This window comes from Mirounga angustirostris, unplaced genomic scaffold (genome assembly GCF_029215605.1).
Source record: "Mirounga angustirostris isolate CCGP_5_RB_7025 unplaced genomic scaffold, mMirAng1.0.hap1 SCAF_13, whole genome shotgun sequence".
Lineage (NCBI taxonomy): Eukaryota > Metazoa > Chordata > Mammalia > Carnivora > Phocidae > Mirounga > Mirounga angustirostris.
The window spans coordinates 73,064,521-73,092,206 of NW_026991721.1; the positions used below are offsets into that span (position 1 = coordinate 73,064,521).

Sequence of the window (27,686 nt, forward strand, 5' to 3'; positions counted from 1 at the left end):
GAGCCCGCGCCCACCCCCATCCCCCCACCCCGCCCCAGCCGCCGCTCGGCCCGCCGCGCCCGCAGAGGCCGCCATGCGGCCCGCGCGCTGCCTCGCGCTGGGCAGCCTCCTCGCCCTGGCCGGGCTGCTGGAAGGCCGGCTCGTGGGCGAGGAGGAAGCCGGCTTCGGCGAATGCGACCGGTTCTTCTACGCCGGGACCCCGCCGGCGGGGCTGGCGGCCGAGGCCCACGTGAAGGTCTGTCAGCGCTTCGAGGGCGCCGAGCGTTTCGCCACCCTGTACAGCCGCCGGGACCGCATCCCCGTGTACTCGGCGTTCCGCGCCGCGCGCCCCGCGGCCGCCGGCGCCCAGCCCCGCTGGCTGGTGGAGCCGCAGGTGAGCGAGCTGAGCCCGAGCCCGAGCCCGGGCGCGGGGCTGGCCCCCGGGGGCGGGGAAAGGCAGCCCCCGCGCCTTCGGGGCCAGGTCGGGAACCCCGGGTTTCCGAGCCACGCCGCCGCACCCCTGTCTAAGCCGCAGCCGGGGCTTGGCGATCCGCGAGCCTCCGCTTAAGCCGCGGGGGCCCCGCGGTCCCCAGTGGGAGGTGGTTCTCCCCTACATTTCGGGGTAGACGTCTGCGGTGTCTCATTCATTTCCTGACCGGTGAGGAGCGTGAGATGGACAGTTCAGATCAGCGGAAAGCCTAGGCTGGGAGCCCACAGGCCTTGGCGCAGGTCGTTGCCATAGTTCTTTGGGCCCCCCCCGGGTAGGTGGTGGGCGTTTTCGTGCCCATTTTGCAGAAGGGGCGATCAAGGCCCAGGGAGTGAAGAGACTTGTGGAAGTCTGCCCAGCTGGTAAGTTGGGGCAGGTGTTTTGGCTTAGAGGTTCACTGCCCTTTCTACTTATGGAAAAGCTGCTCTTCTGCAGAGGCCACCTGAACCTGAAAACCCCTTGTGCACAGGACATGGAGTAAATTCGACCTGAAGTTCTGTTGAGTTAGGACAATCAAGGTACATAGTTTTAGAAATGCCATGGGATGGTTAGAAATAGGGAAACTGACCATCTCCAGCTAGTGGGAAGGGCAAACTAGTTTTACCCGACTCTTCATATCTGTATTATCAGACCACTTGGAAACCATGTCGTGAGTGTTCTGTACTGGCTGGCGAGGGTGACCAAACACTGCGGAAGGTCCCCAGGGGCCCTGCTGAACCTGCCTTAACGCATCCTGCCCCACCTCTGCATAGCTGGCCTCCTCTCTGCAGACCCAGCCAGGCTCCCCTTGGGTGTGTTCTCCGCCTCTCACCCGCCTCCTCCCACCCTGTACCTGTCCCAGCCGTCAAGACCACCTTGGCAGGGGGCAGAGCTACTCACTGAGCCCACCCACTCCTGATGGCCAAAGCTGGCTAAAACCATATGGGTGAACAGACTGTGGCTTTCAGGTGCTTCTTTCCGAGCCCTGGGTTGTAATCCCTGTATGTCATCCAGGTATTTCTAGCTCTGAGAGCTTGGCCGGGACTCACGTCATCTTACACCTCAGTCTTCTCTTCCTGTCCGTGTCCAATCCATAGCTGTCTCCTTGATGTCAGGACCTAGGAGATCAGGCATGTGTGAAAAAGCCTTTGTAAACTGTACACATGTAAGACATATATTAATCTACAATTAGTTTGTCCCCAGCTGCACCCCTCAAGCTCTCTGCGTATCCCGCAATTCATTATACATCACAATTGTGGGCCTGTCAAGAAACAGATGACCTAGGCCTTTCTCCTTGAGGATCTTCTGGACGGCTCAAGGAGATAGAACATACAAGTGAGGAAGACACAGGAATGCGTGCTAAATTTCCATTGAATTCAGAGCACATTTAGTAATCACCTGCTGGGTGCCAGGCACATAGGGAACCAGGAGAAGAGAGGGTAGCTCTTGGACTCCAAGGCTTCCTGGTGTGCAGGTGAAGAAGCCTGCTGGGTGGAGATGAGCAAAACAACTGATTAGAGCCAAGCAATGTGGGTTCGAGAATGTTTTTATTGACGAGCTGTAAACTTGGGCAGGCTATCCTGGAGCTAATAACAGGGTGGCCTTGAGGATTAAATGAGTTACTATATAAAGTTCTCTGAGAGATGCCTGGCACATAAGTCCTACCTATTATTAGGACATAAGCAAAGCCTATACTTTCATAAAGGTAAACAAAGTCCTATTAGATTTAATCTCTCTTGGAGGTGAGAGGGGAAAGCCTTGGGGTCAGGGTGACATTTGTGTTGTGCCTGGAGGCGGAAGCAGAGAGTTCAGAAGAGAGACAAAGAGGAGGAGGACATTCCAAGCCTCCTGATGTTTTGGAGGGAACACCAAAAGTGAGAAATGCACATTCAGGGATTAGTGCATGGGGAGTGGTTGGAGCTCCTGAACTAGTAGAAGTATGTAGGTGACAGTCTGCTCAAGCGTTGCAAACAGAGGGGGATAACGGAAGGGAGAGGGCAGGTATGAAGGAATAATCAAGGAAGGCTTCGTGAGGCAGAGCCATTGATGCAGTTACAGAAGGAGTCACAAAGGAGCAAGTTTTGGGGGTAGAACCAAGTTACAGAGGCACAGGAGACCCTGGGCCCCTGGGGGCAGGAAATGAGGAATGGCACTGGGGAGGTAAAAGAGGATGGGGAGGGAGGGGGGACATTGTTCCAAATGGCAGCTTGAGAGGGGAGATGAACAGTGGTTTAGAAAAGGACAGGAGGCCATTGAGTTCCCAGCTGGGGAGGTCAGAATGGTGGCAGTGGCTGATGCTTTTCCCCGCACGATGGGCTCATGTCCGCCTCCTTCCTACCCCAGCCTCAGTCAGGAGCCAGAGGATATCAGGAAGGAGGGGTGGAAGGAGAGAGGGAGGAAAAGCTGCAAGATGAGATGCAGGCGGGCTCTGGAACACACTGCAGCAAACCTGACCCCCCCCTCTCCCCTGCAGCCTGCATCCCAAGGCCTGCCTCCCAGCCAAGGTCCCCACTCAGGGCTAACTGTGGACTTCTTCAGAGCACTTTGTAATGCTGAGCTGCCTTGTGCCCACATCACCTTTTTTTGAAGTCAGCTTTACCAAGAGGCCCAGCAGACAGGGAAGGAAGAGGCGGGAGGCCAAAGGAGCTCAGTACTTGCTTTGAGCGATGAGTCAGGCAGGGCTGTGCTGGCCCTGGGGGCTCCCTCAGCCCAGTTCAGCAGCTTTCACAGCTGTCCTGCAGTTTCCCTTGGGAAAAAACACCAAAATTGAAGATCACAGAAACTTAGTCACTCTTGAGCTTAAAACCTCTAGGTGTTGGCTGCCCAACACCTACCGGACCAAGTTTATCCTGCAGGATGCAGTTTAACAAGGCTCTCCACGTCCTGGCTCCTGTCTCCAGCTCCAGCCTTGGTTCTCACTCCTCCACGCCCTCACATTTTATGTTCTAGCATTATCCCGCTGCCGGGCATGCCTCTCAGAAACTGTACTGTTTGTCACTTCTGCTTCTGTCCTCATGCTCAATCCTTTTGCTCCGAATCCCCTTTCTGTACTGCCCCATCTTGCCCCTCACTTCTTCCCCTCCCCCATCCTTTAAGCCTGCCGAGGTACCATCTCTTCTAGAAAGAACTGCGCACCTGATTTAGCTCCATGGCTCAGTACTCTGATAATTTCTTTCTTTTTTGTACTCCCCTCATTGTTTGTTTTTTTTAGATTTATTTATTTGTCAGAGAGAGGGAGAGAGAATATGAACAGGGGGAGTGGCAGGCAGAGGGAGAAGCAGGCTCCCCACTGAGCAGGGAGCCCAATGTGGGGCTCGATCCCAGGACCCCGGGATCATCACCAGAGCCGAAGGCAGATGCTCAACCGACTGAGCCCCCCAGGCGTCCCTGCCCACATTGTTTTATAATTACCTGCTTGTGTGTCGGTCTCCTCAGTGTGACCCTGAGAGGTGAACGCTGCACCTCACTCATCATGCTTATGTCACTAGTTCCGGGGACACAGAGAGTCTCTCAACAAGGGTTGAACAAAATAGTTTGCTGTTGAGCTAGGTCAGGCAGCAGCGGGTGCGATGCTCTGCTTGAGCTTTCCTGCTGGGACATATACTGCTTCAGAGGCTTGCCCCATAGCTGGCCAGCAGCCGCTCATACAATCATGTTCCATATGCAGAGCTGGAACTTTCTTCTAAGTCCACCCCATTAGTCCCAGCTCTGGCCTTTGGAATGACCCCAAATGATTTGGATCTCTTCTCTGGACAATAGCTCTTTGGTGTCAGACACAGGATCCCATGTCCACCCACACTGGAAGAATTTAAATGGAATCTTCTGAGGGACAGAAGGAGAACTCTGGAGGAAGCAGAGAACAGCGGGCTGTAGTAGGTAGAATGGGGGGTGCCTGGGTGGCTCAGTTGGTTAAATGTCTGCCTTTGGCTTAGGTTATGATCCCGGGGTCCTGGGATCAAGTCCTACATCAGGCTCCTTGCTCAGTGGGGAGCCTGCTTCTCCCGCTCCCCTTGCCCTTCCCCCTGCTCATGCTCTCTCTCTCTCTGTCAAATAGATAAATAAATAAAATCTTAATAAATAAGTAAATAAATAAATAGAGAATGGGGAAAAGGAAAAAAAGGTGAGAAAATGTTCCCCCATTAGCATGGTGGAGATGCTTTAGAAGATTTCTAGTCAAGACTTCAGAGACCTGAGAACTGGGTTCTGGTTTAGTACAGGGAGCCTCAAACCTTTTAGTCTCTCAATTCCTTTCCATTTAATGGAAGAATTTTTGAGTGAAGTCTAAGTGATGCGTTACCAAAGTGCATTGTCAGTTCATGCTGGAGGCCATCATAGAAGACTCTACCATTTTATAAAGATGAATGCTGAACGGATCTGGCTTCGTATTCAGCTTACACTTCTTTAATCTTACAAAAATACTCTGAGGTAGATGTCATTGTCTTCACTGTAGAGATGAGGAAATGGGCTCAGAGGGGTTAAGTGATGTGCCCAGGGTCACACAGCTTGGGTTTGAACTCATGACTATTTGCTCTTAGTCCAGTGCTCTTTGAATATATCATGGAGATTCTTTGACTTCATAGGGAATCCACTGCATTAATGGCCATAGGTTTTTAATTCTCATCTTTTATATGGGGATCTTAATTTCTACTTCATTTCTCGTTCCAATAGTTAGTAGGGCAAGTGGGAGCACAAATTTGGCCACATAAATGTTGCTTAGGTGCCAGTGGCTCTGGAATGAAGGGTAGATTCTGGTTAACTACAAAAGCATTGTCCTGAAGCGCCCATGAGGCCATATTTCAAATCCTAGTCAATGCCTGTGAACAGTGATCACAAGTTAGAACCTTGATTAAGTTCTGGATCTTTAATTTCTATCAGTGGCTTCTCGCCTACACACACCCTGAAACTGTTAGACAGGCCTTTATTCTAACATCAGTCCCTTTGTCATTGTGTCAGAGAACAGATACATCGAAGACATCATACACCTAAATCCCTGTGCAGCAAACAGGACAATTCTGATACATACTTTCTAGTTAGGAGACTTGAATTCAGACCTCCTGCTCTGCTGCTTATAGGCTATGGTGACCTTAAATTCTTCCAGTCCTGTTTTTCTCATCTGTTCATTAGAGGCAACAACAGTATTTAATTTCATGTAGTGGTTGTGACAAATGACCAAAGTAACACACATAAACCTGTAGCATGGTACCTGGAATCTGGTAAGGTCTTAGGAAATATTAATGTGTCTACTTTACTAAGGTCTTACTCTAATAGGTATTAGTACTTTTTTTTTTTTTAGAGAGAGAGAGTGCGGGGGATGGGGGCAGAGGGAGAGAGAAAATCCCAAGCAGGCTTCACGCAGTGTAGAGCCTGACTTGGGACTCGATCTCATGACCCCGAGATTACAACCTGAGCTGAAATCAAGAGTTGGATGCTTAACTGACTGAGCCACCCAGGTGCCCTGGTGTTTTTACATTAAACAAATATATGTAAGTTGTACACCCACCATAGGCCTTGAACTCACAACCCTGAGATCAAGAGTTGCGTCCTCTGCTGACTGAGTCAGCCCCCCTTTTTTATTACCTTTAAAATTTTTTTTTTTAATTTTTTTAAGTAAGCTCTGTGCCCATTGTGGGGCCTGAACCCATGACCCCGAGATCAAGAGTCACATAATATATAGGTGTAAGACATACACAAATACACACAAATGGAATGTTGGATTAGACAGGTGACTCTTACAGTCCTACAGCTCTCTTAAAATGTAAAGCATCTGTGTATCTTCTCAAACTGGGCCGCATATATTTCATATCATACAACAGGTGCTTAGAAAGAGCTTTGGTGAGAGACTGAATGGATAGATGGATGAATGGATGGATTTGGGTGATTGAAAGAACAAAAATAAAATTGGTGCCAGAGATACCTCCACCCTCCTTGTGCTGAGTCACCAAGAGGTGTGTTGTCACAAAACAAATAGTGAGCAATGGCAATGGCACTGCAATCGATGGCGCTGAGTCTGGGTAAGTCTGGGAAGCGGCTGACTCAAAGGGATGATTCCAAAGTCAATCACTCACAATTTCTTCCTCACTGGGGTGCACATAGCAAAAACAGAAGTCACGTAGGCTCTCTTTCCTTGCATTTTTCTCCTCTTCTAGGTTTTTCTTCCTCTTTGAATTCAGTGTTTCTGTTTGATTTGTGGTCGTTCTCAGGAGCAAGTTAAGGGACTTGCCCTACATTGGCAGAACATTTTAGGGCCCTTTTGTCCTGAAACAGTTCAGGGGTGACATCGCTGTACACCATTCTTTCAGTTCAGACTGAAATTTGGACAGTCCAGGGAAGGAGATGTCATTTACTGATTCCCTCACTATGGACAAGGGTCTTCACAAATTAACCCATTCATATAACTAGATATTGTGATCCATGTTTTATAGTTTAAGAAACTGAGCTTCAGAGTGGTGAAGCCACTTACCCATGGTCACACAGCTGCTAGATGCAGAGCCTGGATTGGAAGTTACGGCTGCCCGATTCCCAAGCTCTTACTCTCCTTTCCACTCGAGTGTGAGGTCTTCCAGTGACGGTGTTCGTATTTTCTCTCCAGATTCCAAATTGACTGACTAGGGTTGTTAGTTTATTTTCATTTTACTGAATTCATCTAGTTCTTTGGATGATTTGTGGCTTTGCTTTGGAATGGGCCATTCTGAAAATCTCGGCTTCAGATTATTCTTAGCTCAGTTATGAGCTCATGGTGATTCAATGGAGCTTTCCCTGAATAAAGATTTTATTCTTTGGGTTTCAGATTTCTCTTCCTTTTAAACTGTCAGTGAAACTTTTAACAAGTAAGAATATGAGAAAATAAATCCTCCCATTCGCCAGTAGCTTTCGCTTCCTGTGATCTGGTCTTTCTCCTAGAATTACCGTTCATTCAAGAGTATGGTCCCCCTTCAAGTTGTATATCATGTCTCCAGAGTGGCCACGTAACCTATCGGCCCCATGGAACGTGGTATCTGTGGCAGCCATAATTTGTTGCCTCTTGATATATCTAGTTAGCCACTGAAAGGAAGGAGAAATAGAAAAGAAACTGACTCATGGCGTGAACCAAAAATAGAAGCACCATTAGTATTCCAGTCATGCCTCTATTGACCCAGTGCTGGACAGAGTGTGGCTCCATCCAAAGAGGTCAGGCTGAGGACATCCTATACTTTGAATCAAGATGAAAAATATGGGTACATTTCATTTTGCAGAGTAAACAGGTGGCTGAAATAGTGTTTGAAGATAAAAGTTAAATTACATGTTCCAGTCGACTTGTACCTTAATTTTAGGGATGATTGGTTTTGAGTTTTGATTGAGTTTCAGTTGGCAGGAACGCCTAATGCTTTAATAAGGCCCTGGGTCCTCTATCAATGAATTCCCCAAGTCAACAAATATTTACTGGAGCATCTGCTGTGTATCAGGCACTGTTCTAGGCCCTGGGAATGGAGCAGTGAATCAAACAGACAAAAATACCTTCTCTCGTGGAGCTTACTATCTAACAGAGAACACAGGCGATAAAATAAATAAATAAAAAACATAACATGTTAAATAGTGAAAGTGCTAAGAAGAAAAGTAAAGCAAGGCAGGAGGATATGAGCTATCAGGGAAAAGGTGAAGTTTTCAAAGGGTTTTCAGGGAAGGTATCACTGTGGAGGTGACTTTGTGTACAAACCTGAAGGAAGGGACAAAGCCAGTCATGCAGGTATCTGGGGGAAGGATGTTCCAGGCAGAGAGAACAGTAAGTGCAAAGGCCTTGAGGCAGGAGTGTTCCTCATGTTTGAGGAAGAGGCCAATGTGGCACAAGAAGGATTAATGAGGAGAGAGGCAGGAGATGAGGTCAGAGAGGTGGGGTGGGAGATAACAGACCATGTAGGGCTTCTGGGCTGTTTGTAAGGGATTTGGCTTTTACTCCATGTGGGACGGGACGCCACTCTGCCGACTTTGGGGGGTGGGGTTTGATGTGTTCTGACTTACATTTTAATAGGATCACTTTGGCCGCTGCATTGAGAACAGACCATGTGGGTTCAAAGGCAGAAGCAGAGAGGCCAGATGGGAGCTTTCAATATCTGGCAAGAGGCGGTGGAGGCTTGGACCACTGGGGGTGGCGGTCTAGTTCTGGGTATAATTTGAAGGGAGAGCCAAGAATGAGAGAACGGGAGGAGTGGCAGACAACCCCAGGGACTTTGGCCAGAACAACTGGAAGAATGGGGTTGCCGTGAATAAGACGAGGATCCCGGAGAAGGAGTGTTAGACGTGCTAAGTACGAGATGCCTCTCGGTGTTCTGCAGAGCTTCAGGTAGGGCTGAAGGATGGTGCTCACTCATGCTTACTTACCACCCTGGGTGCTCTTCCAGGCCTGATTCACGTGTGAGCTCATGTAATCCTCAGGGCAGCCATAGGAAATGGGGCTGTCATTATCCTCCTTGGACAGAGGAGGCTCCTGAGGCACAGAGAGGGTGGGTTACTCTTCCATGCTCACACAGCTAGGAAGCGTGGGACTGGGGCTCTCTGACATCAGAGAGCCCATGGAGTTGCCTCTCTTAGCAAACCCGTTAACATACGGGGGAGTTTCTATTTCCCTCTTCTGAGTGAAGCTCCTCTTTGCAAAGCTCACAGATTCCTTTATCAGGACTTCATAGACCAGAGCATGTTCCCAGCCCCACGGCCGTGTGCCGATGACCGTGATGCTCACGGCCTCCAGGTGCACACTCATGCTGAAACCACGGCAGGTTACCGGAGCCGTAAGCGCTGTGCTGGGTGGAGGGTGCTGTTGGCTCCCTTTTGCAGTTGTGCTCTGTTCTGATCTGTCCATCCATCGTGAGCACTGCCCATGGCCATTATGCAGACAGACATTCTCCATAGGGTTGGTGGGGTGGGGGGGATCATCTAAAAACTCTGTCTGGCAACAAGTATTGTCCCTTGCATCTCAGTGAGTGTGGCCAGCATAAGGGAGGGCTCTTGCATCTGTGGGGGTGTGGAGCTGTTGCTGCTGGAAGTGGGCTGGGTGCCATGCATGAGCCTGAGGCGAGCCCAGCTCCTGACCAGGTGCCAGCTGCCCCGGGGCGGGGGGGGGGGGGGCGGTGCAAGCAAAGCACACCCTCCAGAGCCCCACCTCTGGAACAGAGAGGGAGGACCCACTCATCCATCCTTCAGCCTAGAGAGCTCGAGTCCCTCCAATGCCCCCAGCCTGGTTCCCCAGAGTAGGAAAGGCAGCTGAACCCAGCACATTCTGAAACTTCATACCCCGGTAATGTCATACACCCTGCTTTGGGACCAGGAGAGGACCTTCTCTCCAACTCAGCACACCCCACGTCCTTGAAAGGACAGAAATTCCCTTTTCCTTTATGGCTGTTAGTAAACTGACATCCTCTCCCCAGTGCACATTCTTACCTTTGCCCTTATGTCCTAGGTAACCTGGCATTCACCCAGCTTGGTAAATGAGCCTTCCCGCTGTGTCTGGGAGATGGTAGCATTGGTTTCAGGAAGTCCCCTTATCATCATTTTAATATTTATAACTGAGGGAAGAAGTTGACCCATATCACATCAGTGTTTTGAGTGAATTGACCAGGACACATGACTGAACAGGGCCAGGTAAGGAAATGGCCACCGTTGATGTTTCTGAAAGACTGGTCATCCACCATAGTCTCAGGATGCACGGAAGCCTGGGGAAGGGAAAGGCGAGCTTACGAACCACCCATGATGACAGATGCCTCCTTCATGGCCAAGGGCACTGTTCGGGATGGTTGATGAACTTGCTCTTGCACTTCCTTCATTGGACAGACCTCCCCCCTGTGATCCCGGCCATCTGCATGCAGAGGTCCAAGCTCCCTTCATCTTCCTCTAGGCCTCTACAAACAGCTTCCTCCCTGGTTAATTCCTCCTACCCACATCTCTAAACTTACTCCCTTTGGGAGCCAGAGAAATCCTCTCAGATCATCAATCCTGTCGTGCCTCCAACAGCCTCCCTGGAAAGCCTCCAGGGCTCCCCATTTCTCTTCCTATAAAGATGAGTCCTTATCGTGATGTCCAGAGTCCTGCATGTGTATCTCCCACTCCCCACCCAGCCTTATCCTGGGGCCACACACATTGCGAGTCCTTTACCTCCAGCCACTTCGGCTCATTTCTATGAGGGTGGTGCCGCTGTTTTCCTAATTCCCATCAAAGGACCTATGTATCTGCTGTTTTGTTTTGCATTTTGTCTTTCACGATATTTCAGAATAGGGCAACTGCCCAGAATACTCTCTAGTAGCACCAGACCTCACCTTTCTTTGCTAGTGTGTCACAGTTACACATGTATTTGTGTAACTGAGTGCCACCCAGTGAGACTTGAAGTTCCACGAGGGAAGGTGCAGGGCTCTCGTTGCTCACTGTCTGAGCCTCAGTCTCTAACACAAGGACCAGCACACTTTTTCTGTATATGGCCAAATAGGAAGTATTTTAGGCTTTGTTGGCCATAAAGTCTCTGACACAACTATTCAACTGGGCTGTTTTCACACAAAAACAGCCCCAGAGAATAATACATAAATGAATGAACGTGAACGTGGCTGTGTTCCAAGGGAACTTTATTTATGAAAAGTGGTGGTCGGTCAGATTTAGTTTCACAGGCTGTAGCTTGCCAGCCCCTGGTCTTGCTTCAGGCCAGCAGTTCATAAGTGATGAAGAAATGTTGCTCAGTGTGGAGCACTTAGCAAATATGGACTGAACAGCAACAGTGAAATTTGAAACGTGGGCAATCCTAGTCCTGTTGCAGCCCAGCAGTCCTAGATCTAGACCTACAGACAATTTTCAACTAACCCTTTTAATATATAGTAATGGCCATTATTTATAATACTAAGGGTTTTTAGAATTAGAAAAGTAATATATGCTTATGGTAAAAATATTTTTTGAGCATTTTAGAAGTCTATAAAGAAAAGGATCTCATTTCTCACAGACAGCTAACCTTTACAGTTTGTGTATGTGTATGTGCTAACATTCCAGAAATTTCTTTTTTTTTAAGATTTTATTTATTTATTTGACAGAGAGAGACAGTGAGAGCAGGAACACAAGCAGGGGGAATGGGAGAAGTGGGCTTCCTGCCTAGCAGGGAGCCCGATATGGGACTTGATCCCAGGACCCTGGGATCATGACCTGAGCCGAAGGCAGACGCTTAATGACTGAGCCACCCAGGCGCCCCAACATTCCAGAAATTTCTGTTCACATAGAGACACATATAGGCTCTCAGACCCTTGATTCTAGTCAACAAGGTTCAACACTCTTTTGGATCCCCAAGCCACAGCTAACCATACCCATGGAGTGGGAAAGTGAAGGGGCTCTTGATGAGTGGATTTGCACATGAATAGAAATAATTTATTTAATTTAGAAATGGAAGGCCTGGGCACCTGGGTGGCTCAGTCGGTTAAGCGTCTGCCTTCGGCTCAGGTCATGATCCTGGAGCCCCATGTCTGGCTCTCTGCACAGCGGGGAGTATGCTTCTCCCTGTGCCCCTTGCTCTGCTCTTGCTCTCTCTCTCTCAAATCAATAAATAAAATCTTTAAAAAAAAAAAAAAAAAGAAAAGAAAAGACAGAATGCTTGGGGCCCTCACATGCAAAGTCTACTTCATCATATTTATTCAAGTCAGTGTCTAGATAACTCATGGGTGGCCTGAAATAATCTTACCTTCTTGCCCCTTCCTGTGTTCCTGGGCAGTGGTGATCCTTGTCCTCTTATGGGGGACTCACTGGCCTGCCCAATGTGAGGAAGCCAGTCAGTGGCAGAGCTGACCAGTCTCCTCATTTCTAATCTGGTTCTGTTCCTAAGCCCTGCTGCCATATAGTCTCACATTTAGAAGAACTTGAAGATTAGCGACATTCAGGGTGCCTGGGTGGCTCAGTCGGTTAAGCGTCTGCCTTCGGCTTGGGTCATGGTCCCAGGGTCTTGGGATCAAGCCCCGCATTGAACTCCTGCTCAGCGGGGAGCCTGCTTCTCCCTCTCCCTCTGCTTGCCGCTCCCTCTGATTGTGCTCTCTCCCTCTCTCTGTCTCTCTCTGTCAAATAAATAAGTAAAATCTTAAAAAAAAATGACATTCATAAAGCCCAGGAGAAAAGTTTGAACAAATGGAAATGATTTTGCCTGAGGGCAGAATTTACTAGCCTCAAATCATATTTATTACACAACATTGAGAAGTACATGCTGTCTTTTTTGTGCTGAAGACACAGGGTAAGATTTAATAGTTCGAGGAGGGTTTAGGTTGGAAGCAAATAAGCCATTTCCCAATAGCAAGAGTTACTATGCTGTGGGAAAGGGTTTAGGGGCTGTCAGGTCCCCTTCTCTAATGATCTTCAAAATGAAGGGTAAATTTGTCAGTTGGCTTCAGAGGAAGGCTATTTCTTATAGCTCTCAGTTTGTGTGGAGACAGGCTTTGAGCCTTTCCCAGTTTTCCGATGAGGGCAACTCCGTAATTGGGTTGACAGTGGTTATATTGCTCACGGACCAGGTGCGGTACTGTTTTTTTTTGTTTTGTTTTTTTGTTTTTGCTGCTGTCAGTACTGGGTCCCATTCTGTGCCTCCGTTCTTGCCACAGGCCAGCCCCTGAGTATTTCCTCCCATTTACGTACGTAATAAATGTGATCACAATCAACCAGAGGCCAGGGTGTATCATAAATTTGTTCTCTGTCGGTGAATTGGGGTTTAAGAGGTAGGTGTGGGATTATAGGGGTTTGCAGTGGTTGAAACAAGTCCATCTTGTTCATTATCTGCTCATTTACTTATTATTCCTGGTCAGTGGGTCTAGAGTTTCAGCATTGCAAAGAAGGAGGGGTGGAGGAGTTGACATCCAGTTGTTGATGGACACTGTGATCGGTGTTGCCATTCTCATCCACATCAAAACCGTTTATTGAGTTCTCAGCACCAAGCCAAGAAATAGGAGTCTCAGACCTGGCCCTGGAACAAGACCCAGTCCCTTCCCGCAGGTGTCTTGTTACTTAAGGCAGGGAGGCAGATCGTGACCGTGACTGAATTCTCTCCTACTAGACTGTTAGGCCCAAAGGGGCAAGGACTGAGCGAGCACACAGAGTGGTTGAGAAGGTGGGTCTTACAGAGGGACAAAATTGGGTTGAGTCCTAACTCTGTCATTTACCAGCTGTGTGACCTTGGAAATGTTACTGAATTTCGTGGAGCTCAGTTCCCTCTCTGTGACATGGGCTAAGAAATTGTCCCTATTCCACAGGGGAGTAAGGAAGATGGTGTCACACTGTATGCAGAAGGTCCTCTGCATTGTAACATGAGCACTCAGTACGTGTATATTAAGCATGTGGGACGAACAAGTGCCCTTGGCTTCCCCGACCATGCCCGCCTTGGAGACAACCAGGCTAAGGGTCCCCAGGCTCCTATGTTTGCCTTGAGTATTATTGCTCAAATCGTTTCCTGGCCTGTGCTGAGGAAGTGAGAGGTCAGACTCTCCAGGTGGCCAAATGGGAGAAGACAGGTGAGGCCAAGCAGATGCAAAACCAGTGCTTCGTCAGTGTTGTGCTCACCTTTGGCAAAAAGAAGGGTCCCAATGCCAACTCTAAAGTGCTGTGTAATCCTGGATTTCTGTAATAAAACTGTTGAGCTGGTTACAAACAAAAACCCATACTCCTGCTCCATTGCTACTTTTCTTTTTTTTTTTTTTTAAGATTTTATTTATTTATTTGACAGAGAAAGACACAGCGAGAGAGGGAACACAAGCAGGGGGAGTGGGAGAGGGAGAAGCAGGCTTCCCACGGAGCAGGGAGCCCGATGCGGGGCTCGATCCCAGGACCCTGGGACCATGACCTGAGCCGAAGGCAGTCGCTTAACCGACTGAGCCACCCAGGTGCCCCTCCATTGCTACTTTTCTTATGACTGGCCTCAGCTTCTTCACAGAGTTCGGTGGCTTGTACACTGTCCTCCATGTTACTTTGCCCATTGATACATTCTTTGTTGGGGAACTCAGTAGAAATTCCTTCTCTCTGCTCCATGGGGTGCCCCTCCGGTCTGTTCCCAGACTTCTGGAACCAAGACAGCCTTATCTCTTCATTTGCTCCTGAAATTTAATCCAGGTGTCTGGAAGGTTCCATGCCTATAAGGTTCCTGCCCCAACTCCCACAGGGCACTTGCTTCAGGCTAGTTGGCGCATGAATCACACGCTTACCCAAGCTTATTCAGGTGAAGGGCAGGGCTGTTGTAACAGATCACTGGTAGATTCACAGACATAGGAACCGAGGTACACACAGGCCTCCAAGGAACCAGAGCTGGGAAACTTCTAGAAGCCAAATGGTCTCACAGTCTTCAGGGTCTTTATCCTACCCTCCTGATCTTTTAAGGGTTTTCCTGCTTTCCCATGGGTCAGCCTGGCTCCCAGCCCTAAACTGCACATGGCAGCCTTCACACTGATTGTTGGCAGTCTCTGAGTTTCTTGGATTGAAAACCCGGGAGAGAGCCATCTGACTGCTTGCTGGCCAGATGTGACTGGCAAGGAGGTGGGTAGGAGGGGATCATGTGGTAAGAAGTGCTGCTCTTCCAGAGATAGTATCTGAAATAGTTAATTTAAAAATGGAAGTTAACTATAGCATACTGACCGACCAGGGCTGGTATGGCTGGGGGTGGTCTGGGAAAGTCCAGCCTGCGCAGCCATATTTGACTTCTCAAGGGACCTCCACTAGTCAGCAGAACTGGTTCTGTACCATCTCTGTGTGTAACTCAGGCCACGAAGGCCCCAAGGTGCAATTAATCTCCCAAGACTGGGTGAGTTCCGATCTCGGGAAAGCACTCACTGAAGGTTCTATCAACCAGGGTCCTGGCAGGAAACTGGATGGAACTCTCAAAGTAGCTTAACCAACAGAATTGAATGAAGAAATTATTTACAGAGAATTAAGAGAGTCAACGAGATATGGTAAAGCTGCTAGGGCCCAGCCATTTTTACAGGAAGCTGTCACCATCCCAAGCTGTGGGATCAGGTGGGAGCCTGGTGGGAGCCATGATGGCAGAAAAACTCAGCCAGAGCTGGAAACACTGCAGCCGGCTGGAGGGAGAGCAAAAGAATAAATACTCCGGTCGCTGTCTCCCCCACCTGCCCCCTGGCTGAGCCAGAGGGCACGAGAGCTCAGATGATGTGGTCCCTAGAAGTCACCCTCCTGGGGCACAGAGCGGGGCGGAGAAGAGTGGAGAATGGATCTGGGAGGCCAAAGGGGACCACCCAGCATGGGAGGCTGTGAGGCTGGGGCTGGGCCCGAGCACCCAGGTGGAAGGCAAGGAGTGGGGAGGAATGGTGGAGGCGCCGCCACCCCCACCCCTGAGGTCACAGGTGCAGAGGGAACCAGGGAAGCATTCACATGACATCCATGTAACTCACATGGTTGGGGACAGATTGGCCTATTTTGGTTGAATGTAAGGGAAGATTTGAATGAAGAGATTGGAGGAGTTTTGTGTGTTGGGGGGGGGGACTTACAAATATGCCTGTTTGTCATTTACCCAGGAAATATAGGATTCTATCAAAGATGTTAGACTAGTGAGATACGCTCAAAAGAGTATACATAGCAAAAATGGACTTCTCATTCCATATATGAATAAGGCAGGAAATCCACGTTTACACATGTTTATGATCAGAACACTAACTGGTCCGATAGGAGGCAGACTTAAATGGCCCTATAATCCTTTGTTCTCTCCCTTGGTGTTATCATCGGAGCTCTTGCAGTTTGTGGATAATGCTCTCACAAATCACAAGTATCATGTGAATCACTTAAGCCCGGCGGGGGCACTACCCAAAGGTGATTTAAACATTTGTTTTTAGGTGTGGGGTTCATGGAGCCCCCCACCCCGCATCAGCCTCACCTGGGATGGTGGTAAAAATGCACTTCTGAGCCCCACTCCACACCTACGGAATATAGCTCTGGGGTGATGCACAAGAATCTGCATTTTTAACAAGGACCAAGGTGCTTCTAATATAAACTGAATTTTGAAAACTAATTTAATGGGACATCACTAATTTCTGGTAGTGGCCATCTGGGCAGGAGTTAATTCCACCAGAGACTGATAGGATAAAAGAGAATCTGATAAGATCTAGCCTAGTGGGTTCTCAATTTAGAGTCATCAGGAGAACTTTAAAAACATCCTGATTCCTAGCCCTCTCCCGACCCCAGAATTCCTATTTCATTGGTCCGGGGTGAGGCTTAGACATATTCTGACCTGCACGTCGGGTGCAGTCAGGGCATTCAGGTGCATTCAGGTGAAGGGCAGGGCTGTTGTAACAGATCACTGGTAGATTCACAGACATAGGAACCGAGGTACACACAGGCCTCCAAGAAACCAGAGCTGGGAAACTTCTAGAAGCCAAATGGTCTCACAGTCTTCAGGGTCTTTCTGACCTGCAGCCGGTGATTATGACCTGCAGCCGGACCTGAGCACCGCTAATCTGGTCTGAACCCAGAAGGTGGAAAAAATTAGAAATGGAAATGTCTCAGCTTAACAGACTTTTCGGAATTCTGTACCACACAGTCACATGCTAAGAATAATTGCTCTGGAAAAGAAAGCAGAGTAGAGAGTGGAAAATAGGCTTCAGTGAGTAACGGGGAAGGAAACCAAGAAGAGCAGGGATGATGTAACCTGAGAAGGTACTGCACTTCTGGAAAGGTCTTAAAGGAGTCGGCACACTTCTGTAGGCTCCCAGAAGGAGTTTGAAACTTGGCGCTTTGTACGAGAAGGAGCAACCAGAGGAGTCCCGTGGGGAGTTTGTCCCCGAGGCCACTGAGGCTACCGGCTGGCCTCCCCTCAGGCCTCCCCTCCCAGCAGGTATTGCTGTTCAGGGTTGGTGCATTTTTTAATCCCTCCCTTTTATTGACTTTTTTTTTTTTTTTTTTTAATTTCCAAGGCAAAGGAAAGTCTGAGATGGAATTGGAACAGCCTTGTATTCTTTCTTCTGCTCTGTCATCCTCTGACTTAGGGGAGAACCCTTCACCGGGTTGCCTTCACACCTCTGGGGTCGGGGGACCCATGCTGGGCACCTACAGGGCGCACAGCGGCCGGAGGTAGAAATGCCTGCTGCGCCCCGCCACAGGAAGGTGTGTGAGTGGCCCTGGGGGCCCAGAGGAAGGGTGATTCACGGGGAGGAAGGCCAAGAGGACCAGGAAGCCCGCCTGAGTGCTGAAGGGCTGGTCAGGAAGTGGAAAGCCCTGCATTTCTCCTTCAAAAAAAAAGAAAGAAAAGAAAAGAAAAAATTAAAATAAAAAAAAAAAATCCTGCTAAGTCTTCTAAAGCTGTTTCTATTCCCAAGAGGATAAAGAATATTTTGGATGCCAAACAGGGAGGTTTTTTTTTTTTTTCTCTCTTCAGTGGGTGGGTCGGAATTCTGTTTCTTCCTTTTCCCGAGAGCTGCAAGGCCTTATGGGTTATTCCTCCTCAAATACCCTTCATCTGCTCTCGTGGTCCCACCAGCCTCCCGCTCCTTTTCTGAAAGGCAGCACTTTCCTCAAGCTGGGTATTTTCCGTGGTGAGTGCATTCTCTCAGGATTCACCCAAGGCCTCAGGTCTAGTTTATTCTCCCGTGTGCGACTGTGGAGAGGGCCTGTTTGCGCCAGCCAGCTCCAGGTCTGATAAGATCATCTGATGTTCCAACTGTTCCCTGTAGGAGGGGCCCTCTGACTGTTCCATGGTGGGTAGTGGGATGATAGCATCTTTTCAGTGTCTGTGTGTGTGTGTGTCTGTCTGTCTGTCTGTCTGTCATAATTCAGGGCAGAAACAGAATTGGAACACCAACGGGTCAGCCCATTCGATGACTTAGCTCTTGTTGAAAATAAAACAACTCCCCAAACGAAATAGCCTCTTTGTCCCCAGTTAGGTAGGAGCCCACTAGGTCTCTCCTGATGATAGGATCGTATCTGAAGCAGCCCCGCAAGTGCCTGTCTAGCCCCAGCTTCAGATTCTCCTGGGGGAGGAAACTCCACCCTTCCCGAATCATTGCAAAGTTTTTTAACTGTTTTGATGATCCTCCTAGATGACCCCTGGTCCACGTCCTCTGAGCCTGTCCTGCTCCTCACCCGCACACACTCAGTCTCTTCATGAGCAGTGCCCGTAGCTGTCACCTACCACCGTTGGCCCCTGCCCACCTGGCCTCTGATGCCAAGGCCCCCCTGTCCCTTTCATCCTGTTTCTGAACCTGTTCTCGGAGTATGGGTCGTGGCTGTGGGTAAAATAAGTACAAAAACGACAATCCTGGCCTAAGCAGAGCTGGCCTGTCCCATTAATCCTGGCTGGCCTCTACGGAGCCTCCCTTTCTTTCCAGCATCTTTCCTTGCCTCTCTCCTGAATTCCCCGGCACAGTGACCTCCAGAGGCTTACAGACCTTCCCTAGGCTCTGCCTCCATGTCCCCAATGATGGCAGAGAACTCACCAATCCCAACTCCCCACGGACCCTTTCCTCTTCCCCTGTGTTCTCAGCAGAGGTTCTCTCGTCCCGGCTGACTCCTCTCCACATGCTCCCAGTAGCATTCCCTTTGCTGTCCCACCCTGCTGTGCCGTCAGTGCTCGTGATCACCAGCATACTAATCAGCCACCACCTACCTAGAACCTACCATATGCAGCATCCTCATCGTGTTTTAGGCAGGCGAAAGTATGAGGCGATCCCGGTGTCTGTGGAACTTGCAGTCTGTAAAAATATAAGAAGCAAATGCACAGGAGCCCGATATCCACATGCAGACACCTCCATCCCCCCACCCCGATATCTCTTTCTGCTGGATCCATTGTGTGTGCTCTTTAAAACTAATCCTGGTGACTAGTTATGAGCGTCTCCCACCTTCCCCTCCTCCTCACCTGGCATCCCACCCCTCTGCAAAGCCTCTGTGCAGCTGTGTGTTCTGGAACATTCTGTGCCTGTGCACACTCTCAGGGCACACACATACTTTCCCTCTGCTGCCACTTTCTTGCCCCATGGCGCAGTCCCCCAACTGGTCTTGGAGGTCTTGGCTGGGACCCTCTGGTCTTCTGGCCCTGTGGGGTCATCTGTCTCGTCAAAATCCTTGTGCAGTCTTGATACCGGGAAGGAGGTTTAGGGGTCTCCCCTGTACCTGCCAGGCCTCTGAACTGCTACAGAGAAGGTGCTTGTGAACTCCCAGAGGAGTTGAGAAGAGATCGAGAGGAAGGAGGAAAGAAGGGGGCTGAGTACTGCTGCCGAGTGCTGAAGCTTCGTGTTTGAGTTCTGCAGACCATTGTCACTGTTGACAAATAGCTCCTCCTCCCCACTCAGTGACAAACTCTGCTGTGGCAAATCTGTGCCAGCTGCCTCAGGTCCCTAAGGTTTGCATGGACTTCGCAGCCCAGAAACGCTCAGGGACTGGGCCGGGGCTCAGTGGCACTATGCCCCTGAGATGCCTTCGAGCCCCAAAATACTCCTTGCATGCACAGAGACTCAGCAGCTCCACCCTCCCAATGCCCCTGGCCCTGGGCCGTGTGTGGGGGCTTGAAGACCATCTTTGCTGATCCCTGGGAGCCCTGCTTCTCGGCGAAGGGCCTGCTCATCTCCTGCCTTTACCTAAAGACTTCAACAAGCCGTCTGTGTCTGCAGTCCACTCTTGCCCATATCCAGTCACTTTCACCATCAGCCTTCCTTCCCGAACCCTCAGTGGAAATCGCCTTTTGAAGTGTCACTAAGGATTCTCAAATCATCGAAGGCTTTGGTCATTGTCTCCATCCTTCTCTTTCTTCTCTGCAGCGGGTGCCACGCTGTTGATCTTCTCTAGCCAAAGCTTTCTCCTCCCCTGACTTCTGATGTGACCCCAGGTGCCTGATTCTCCTGCGGCTCCGTGTCGCCCAGGTGTCTCTAGTCCTCCACCTGTCCTCCAGCATGGCCACCCTGGGGCTCTCGTGCTCCCTTCCTCACCCAGAGGCGCGGGGCTGGGGCTTTGGAGTCTGAGAAGCTGGCTATAAACCTTGGCCCTGCCATATTACATATTGGGTGACCTTGTATCCGTTGCTTATGTGAGTTTTCACTTTCCTGTGCGTCAAATGAAGATAATCCCTCGCCCAGAGGGTTATGTGAAGAGTAAATGCAGCAGGGCAGTGCTTTCTGAATTGTAGTCCTTTGCAAACCTGCTTTACAATTTTTGCCATATCTGAGGTGATGGGGATCCTATTAGGATTTAAAAAGATGCTTTATGTAGAGCATTTTCCGTGGTGCCTGGTGCATAGTGAGCACTCACTGGTAGTGATAATTATCCCATGATGAGTTATCTGTATATCAGATCATTTATACTCTGCTTCCTGCTGTCCTTTCCAATTAAGCTTTTCACTTTTCCTTACTTCGAATCCTGTTTTCGGGGGCGCCTGGATGGCTCAGTTGGTTGAGTATCCGACTCTTGACTTCAGCTCAGGTTGTGATCTCAGGGTCGTGAGATCGAGCCCCATTTCAGGCTCCGTGCTCAGCAGGGAGTCTGCTGGAGATTCTCTCTTTCTCCCTGCCCTGTCCCCTCTCAAATAAATAAGTCTTAAAAAGAGAGAGAGAAAGAATCCCCTTTTCACAGGCTGCTGGTCTCTGCCCCCATGCCTTGGTGTAGAAGTCTTGTTAAGCCTTACTGACCTTTCTGTGTCTCTACATTTATCGAAGTCTTGCACATCCTTCTAATCCCACCTCAGCTTCTGTCTTCTCCAAGAAGTGAGACATCATCCATGACTGCATTCATGGTGCCCTTCCTTCCTTTGAAATTCGTGTGCTCTTTTTCTTTATATCACTTATTCAGCATTTGGGGTAACCTGCATGGCACTGTTATCTTTCTCTTGGCTTCCTATTTAACTTTGTATCTGTGTCTTGTTTTCCCAAATAGACGGTTCATTTCTTCTTGTGAAGGCCTATTTTGAGGCACATAAAGCAATGATTAAGGACACCAGCCATGGGGCTGGACTTGCCATGTTTGTGTGGTGATGCCACCCACCCCTCACTGTGACCTAGAAGAGGCTGCTTAATCTTGATGTGCCTCAGTGTCTTCATTTATCAAAAAGGTGATAATACCATAGTACCTAGTTTTTGGGTAAGCTTGAATGAGTGAAGACTTAGCATAGCCACTTACTGATTTAATACATGTGAAGTTCTCAGAAGAGTGCCCGGCATATGGTGCTCAAGAAATGTTGATGGGGGTGGTGGTTGTTACCAATGCGAATGCTTCCTTCTACAGTACTGGTCACACGTAATATCTGCTCAATAAATATTGTTGAATGGATGAGTATTTCCCCTACAGTCCTCCTTTGCAATTTTCTTCTTTTTTTTTTTTTTAAGATTTTATTTATTTGAGAGAGAAAGAGAGCACGGGTGGGGTGAGGGGCAGAGGGAGAAGCAGACTCCCCGCCGAGCAAGGAGCCCGATGTGGGGCTCCATCTGGGGACTCCAGGATCATGACCTGAGCCAAAGGCAGACGCTTAACCCACTGAGCCACCCAGGCGCCGTCCTTTGCAATTTTCTATCAGTCTCTTTTTCTTACATGCATGTTGGCAGGAAAACTGAAAGTCTGCTTTCATTTAATTCCAAAACAAAAAGAAACCCCATGGGTTTAAATAGCTTTTACTGTCCGATATAGAGACCAACTCATTGAGAGAAACCATTTTTTTTTCTTGGTACTGAATTCGAAAAGGAATTTATTATAAGATTATTTATGGGGCAGGATGCTGGTGGAGGGAGAGAGTTCATTTTTCTTTTTATTTATTTATTTATTTATTTATTTATTTATTTATTTATTTATTTGAAAGAGAGAAATGAGAGAGAGCACATGAGAGGGGGAGGGTCAGAGGGAGAAGCAGACTCCCCACCGAGCAGGGAGCCCGATGCGGGACTCGATCCCGGGACTCCAGGATCATGACCTGAGCCAAAGGCAGTCGCTTAACCAACTGAGCCACCCAGGCGCCCCGAGAGTTCATTTTTCTAAAACCTACTTAGCATGTTGTGATTAGGAAAAAAATTTTCCATTAAACACAGGAACTGTATCAAATGACATGGGCTGCCCAGGGGGACCAGGTCAGCAGGGAGGGAGAGTACACAGAGAGGGCTTTGTACCTGTCCCTCCGTCCAGAGGTTCCGCTGGGAAACCAAAGAGTAAGATTAGTGGTGCTCGCAGAAGGGCAGGTGTAACCCAGAAATGTAATCTGAAATTACGTCTTACGTCACAGGCATATTTTTGTCTTCAGGGTGTGGCATTGTCAGTAATTTACTATGATGGCAATAACCAGATCATTAAACTGTGTCTGCAGAGAGCATGGAAAAATACATCTGCCCTTTACGTGACCATGTTTCAAAGAATATATTAGACTTTCTAAATCAAATACTTACTATTTTTAGTCCAGTTTCCCATAGGTGAGTTTGGTATTTTAGTTACATACACAGTGACATTCCTTCAGAAAGTGAAGGCTACCAAGACCCACAGGGCTGTTCTGTAGAGTTAAGTAAGGGTGGTGGTGACAGGGAGCTGTTATTCTGATTTTATTTAGCTATTCAGATGGTTCTTTAATGCATGACATTAAAATACCCGTCAGCCTGGGAGCAGAAGAAAGTTTTGTCATAGGTTAAAAAACTGGTTTTAAGACAGGAAGCAGGAATCATAATGGGCATGTCTGTCAGTGGAGGTCAGTGAGCAGGCTATTATAAGACCCTGGGATTTAATGTCTTATAAATGATATGGTAGAGTGACTTCATAATGGAATACCCAGTTTGTGTGTGTGTGTGTTTGAGGGGGGTTTGTTAGCACAGAGGAGGGGCGGAGTACACAGGGAGTAGAATAGGAAACAGCCTATTTGGCACCTGCTTCCAAACACCAGGGTCCTGGGATATTAGAATGATGTGTGTGTGCACCAGAGAGCCAAGCCCTTCCACACCTGGGCGCTGGGAGGGTTCATGCCCTAGGGACTTCTCTAGAGCCTTGGCTTCGAGTGCAAGTGATTGCAGTGTACCCTCTCTCCAGTGAACAGGATGCATCTCAGTACTTGCTCTCTTCTTTCAGATCGACGACCCCACCAGCCCCCTCGAGGAGGTGATTGATGAAGCTGATGCCATCACTTCTGTGAGTGGCCTGGGAAGCAAGCAAGCCCTGAGTACAGATTACCTGGACTCTGATTACCAAAGAGGACAGCTGTACCCGTTCTCCCTTAGCAAGGATTTCGAAGTGGCCACGTTCGCTCTCACAAACGCAGCTCCGATGGTCCCGTCCTTCCGGGAGCGGTGGTACCTGAATCTCAACAGCCTGATGGAGCGGGCCCTGACCCCGCAGTGTGGCAGCGGGGCAGACCTGTATATCATCACAGGCGCTGTGCCCTCAGACCACAGACTGAAGGACAGAGTGACCATCCCTGCGTTTGTCTGGCTGGCAGCCTGCTGCGCCGCGCCCGGGGGCGGCTGGGCCATGGGCTTTGTCCAGCACGCCCAGGACGGTGACGTCATAGAGGACGTGATGGTGAGAGAGCTCGAGAAGCTGCTTCCATTCAACCCCCAGCTCTTCCGGGACAACTGTGGCGAAACCGAACAGGACACGGAGAGAATGAAAAAAATCCTGGAAGTGGTTAACCAAGTCCAGGATGAAGAGCGAATGGTACAGGCGAAAGAGGGCACTCGTCCCCTCTCTAGCACCAAGGACCAGGGGTCAGCTCTGCTACCTCCAGAGCCATCTGAGGAGAGGAGGAGCTTTTTGGGCAAGTTGAGGAGCTTCCTCGCCACCCCCATCATCAGGCTTTTCCAGTTACTTTATTACGCTGCCGTAGGCATCCTGAAGAACGTTATATATGTCCTGTGGTTTGTTACCAAGCAGGTGTTTAACGGCCTAGAAAGTTGCCTTTACCGCTTGGGTTCAGCCACCATCTCATACTTCTTGGCCATTGGGGAAGAGTTGGCGAGCATTCCCTGGAAGGTACTCAAAGTCATGGTCAAAATCATCAGGGCCATTCTCCGGATCCTTTGTTGTCTGCTGAAGGCCATTTGCCGCGTTCTGGGCATTCCGGTCCGAGTCCTCGTGGACGTGGCCACTTTCCCCATGCACACCATAAGCGCGGTTCCGATTGTGTGCAAGGACATTGCGGTGGGCCTTGGTGGCACCATCTCTCTGCTCTTTGATGCTGCTTTTGGCACTATGGGTAGCCTGCTTCAGGTTATTTTTAGTATCTGCAAGAGGATTGGCTACAGGGTTACTTTTGACAATTCGGGGGAGTTATAGAACTCAAAAAAAACTAGGAGGGTCCAGTTACAGTGAATTTGATTTTTTTTTTTTTTTTTAATAGAGAAAGCTGGAATATTTTGTCTTTACAATGGGTTTGTGTTCACTGTCAATTACCATTATATCTTGGCCTTTGGTAGGGGTATTTGCATGTTTTTGCAAACGAAGATGGTATAATTTAGACTTGAGCAAAGAGGGATGTTGAGAGTGGGATTATGTGTAGGTCATCTGTGGGATATGGGCAAACTTCCAAACCATTAGAATCTTTCTTCACTTTGCTACTAGATGGACCGCCTGAGATACGCTGGTGTTCATTTGTGATAACTAGGAATTACAGAGAAGGGAAGAATTAGGAAGAAGACAACCTTAATCCAAAGAGTTTCAGAGAGAATGGGAAAGGAATCTTGTTTCTGTTATGAGATGTAAGGCAAGACCTATATAAATGCTGTTGGTCGATTCGTTTTCATTTGTTTCTCTTCCTCTCCAACTCATCTGACCTTGGTGAAGTGCAGACATGCTTCCCTGTTGAAATAACTTTCTTAGGGATAAAGAATTTGCTAATATCCCTGAGCTTTCCATGGCTTCCAAGGACCTGTAAGGTTGCTTGGGTTTTTTGTTTTTTGTCTTTTTTCCTCCCAAGATGAATTTTGCTGCATTTTTCTTTTAGGTAATGATAAGCATTTTGTTTTAAATGTGGCATAACAAAGTTTGAATGCAAGGGCAAATTGTTTGCCCTTTGAACAGTGTAGCACAGTCCTCTCAGGTATAAAGAAGAGATTGCAAGAGTCAGAGCCCTGCTGTGAGTAGGTGTTATAGGTCTGAGAACATCCTTAGCTAAGCTTGGATTAACTTGATGTATATTAAATCCCTGGCTGGCAAGAATGAACTCAAAGACTGACATTTAGCTAATATGAAAATTTGTACCCTCCAACATTCTAGATCAGTCTTTGTTATTCTTCAGACAAGTACCCATTACAGTAAAATCTTTGACCTCTGTCCTTAAATGATTGTTTTGGTATGAATGTATACAGAAGAGCCACAAAAGAAAAAAAACTATTCTAGCCATCTCAGAAAAAAAATCCATATCCATATATGTTTATATAGGCATAAACTTGATTAAGAATCACCATGTCTTAGGAAATTACTTTTATAGTGTGTTTGAGGTTAGAAAGCATAACTCTCCCATTAATGCAAGTTTGATTTGAGAGCTAACCCCCATTTTTCTGATCAATTTATTTTAAATCTTGCCCTGAAAGAGAAAGCAGTATCTTCCAAACTTTGTTCCACCTTCCACAGCTGAGATGGAATCATCTGGATTTTTCTGAGTGTCCTCAAGAGTTGCCGTGAGGTAGAAATGGGCCACGTGTAAAATACTGTCCTTGGGGGGGTAGAGTACCATTCATCTGAAAGTTAGTTGTAAACACCTGGGATCCAGAAAGGCAACAAGGAGAGAATAATGGAGAGAAATAATACTTCCAGTGGGTTGGTAGACAAGAAATGTGAGTGTAGTGAGTTCCATGTTGCAGAAAAATAATTGAATTGCACCCAAAGTAGAAGGTCAATTGGTGAGGCAATATTGGGGATTATGAACACCAGACTGGTCCATGGTAGGGGATATGCACTAGATTTATCCAAGAATCCTAAGCTGTCTTTTAGCAATGCTTCTGTTTGTGAGTGAGACCCTGTAGTGGGCCTTCCCTTCATCTCAGCAGCGTGGAGGTTCACGGAAGGGTGAGGGTTCGCCTTGGGACTGAGGGGTCAAGAGTCCTGTTGAATGAAAGGAAGAGAATCTTCGAAGCAACCAGAGAGATGGTCTGGCCAGACCCCCAACTGATGAAGAAACTGAGGCACAGGGAGGCACCAGTCTTGCCTTTAGTTTCTTTGCTGGCTCATGGCAGATCAGGAGCCAAGGTCTTTTGCACATGTCCCATCACACCTGGGATGTCAGATAATGTGGTGTGTGCGTTACCACTCAGCTGCCTCCTTGGGTTTTCTCCATCGTCCATCAAACAGAGTCTAGGCCCTGACTCCTCAATTGGATGGATTGAGCCCAAGTGATGAAACCATTAGCCATCCATGCACAGCGTCATGCTTCCTGCCCCCCACAGAATCTTTGTTCCCTCACAGTATGTATTTTCGTGCTGATAGGCCCAGAGAGGGCATCCACGGCAGCTTGAACCCCTTGGCACCATGCAAGGAACAGGGCATCCAAACTGCTTCTTGAGAGCCGCTTGGAAATGCCTTCTTTTTCACTTCGAGTTGTTTAGTGTTTTATTTATTTATTCTTGTGTGGCCTTTTGTGAAATCTGGGAAGGGGTAATAAAGCAAGATAGATCCTTAAGGTGAGGTGGCTGAGCCCATCCGCTCTGGACCAATAGGGTTAGTTGAGCCTGATTTACTGGAACTGGCTCCAGCAGGTGGCTGGACTGCTCCCCCCCCCCCCCCCCGCCCCCATAAGCTACTTTCACTTTGAGGTGACAATTTGGACTGATGAACACTGTCTGTAGCTTGAAGATTTTTCTGTGGCTCTGTTATGTTCTCAGGCCCTGGGGAGGTCAACTGTTCATTATTATGGAGCTAATTTCTAGTCTGTGGATGAGCCATGCCTTTGGACACTCCTCTTTTCCATTGTGCCTTTTGAATGTTGGCTTCTCACTCACCATCAGCACTTCCACCTAAACGCAGACTAGGGAGTTGGGAGAAAGACCTAGAATGAAGCACTCGTCATTCATTCAGTCATTCATCTGTCAAACATGTATTTGAACATCGAGGTTGCAGAGATCAGCAATATGTGGATCCCGTCCTGGAGGAGTTCAGAAATCTAGTGGGGCGAACACACGGTGCAGTTGAAAGCTGAAACACAGCATGGTGAGCGCTGCAAGAACAATCCTAGCAGCGTGCTCCCTGGAGCACGGGAAGAAAGCCCGCAAAACCATGGAAATGAGGGAAGCCTTTACAGAGGGTGTGACAGAAGTCAACTTGACATTTTCAGGCTATGTACAATGCTGTGCACCTTGCAATGCTCAATAAAGTAATCGTTGACAACTCA

The 27,686-nt window shown here is 48.5% G+C and overlaps 1 protein-coding gene across 1 annotated transcript; it reads left to right on the forward strand.

Moving 5' to 3' along the window:
• Positions 1–27,686, forward strand: ENDOD1 (endonuclease domain containing 1). The gene is made up of 2 exons (XM_045894648.3): positions 1–373; positions 23,435–27,686. Exons 1-2 carry the CDS (start codon positions 74–76, stop codon positions 24,635–24,637), a joined length of 1,503 nt encoding a protein of 500 aa, XP_045750604.1. The 5' UTR covers positions 1–73; the 3' UTR covers positions 24,638–27,686.

Coding starts and splice junctions, on each gene's coding strand:
- ENDOD1 (XM_045894648.3), top strand. CDS start 74: ATGCGGCCCGCGCGCTGCCTCGCGCTGGGCAGCCTCCTCGCCCTGGCC. Junction 374..23,434: donor GCTGGCTGGTGGAGCCGCAG/GTGAGCGAGCTG, acceptor CTCTTCTTTCAG/ATCGACGACCCCACCAGCCC.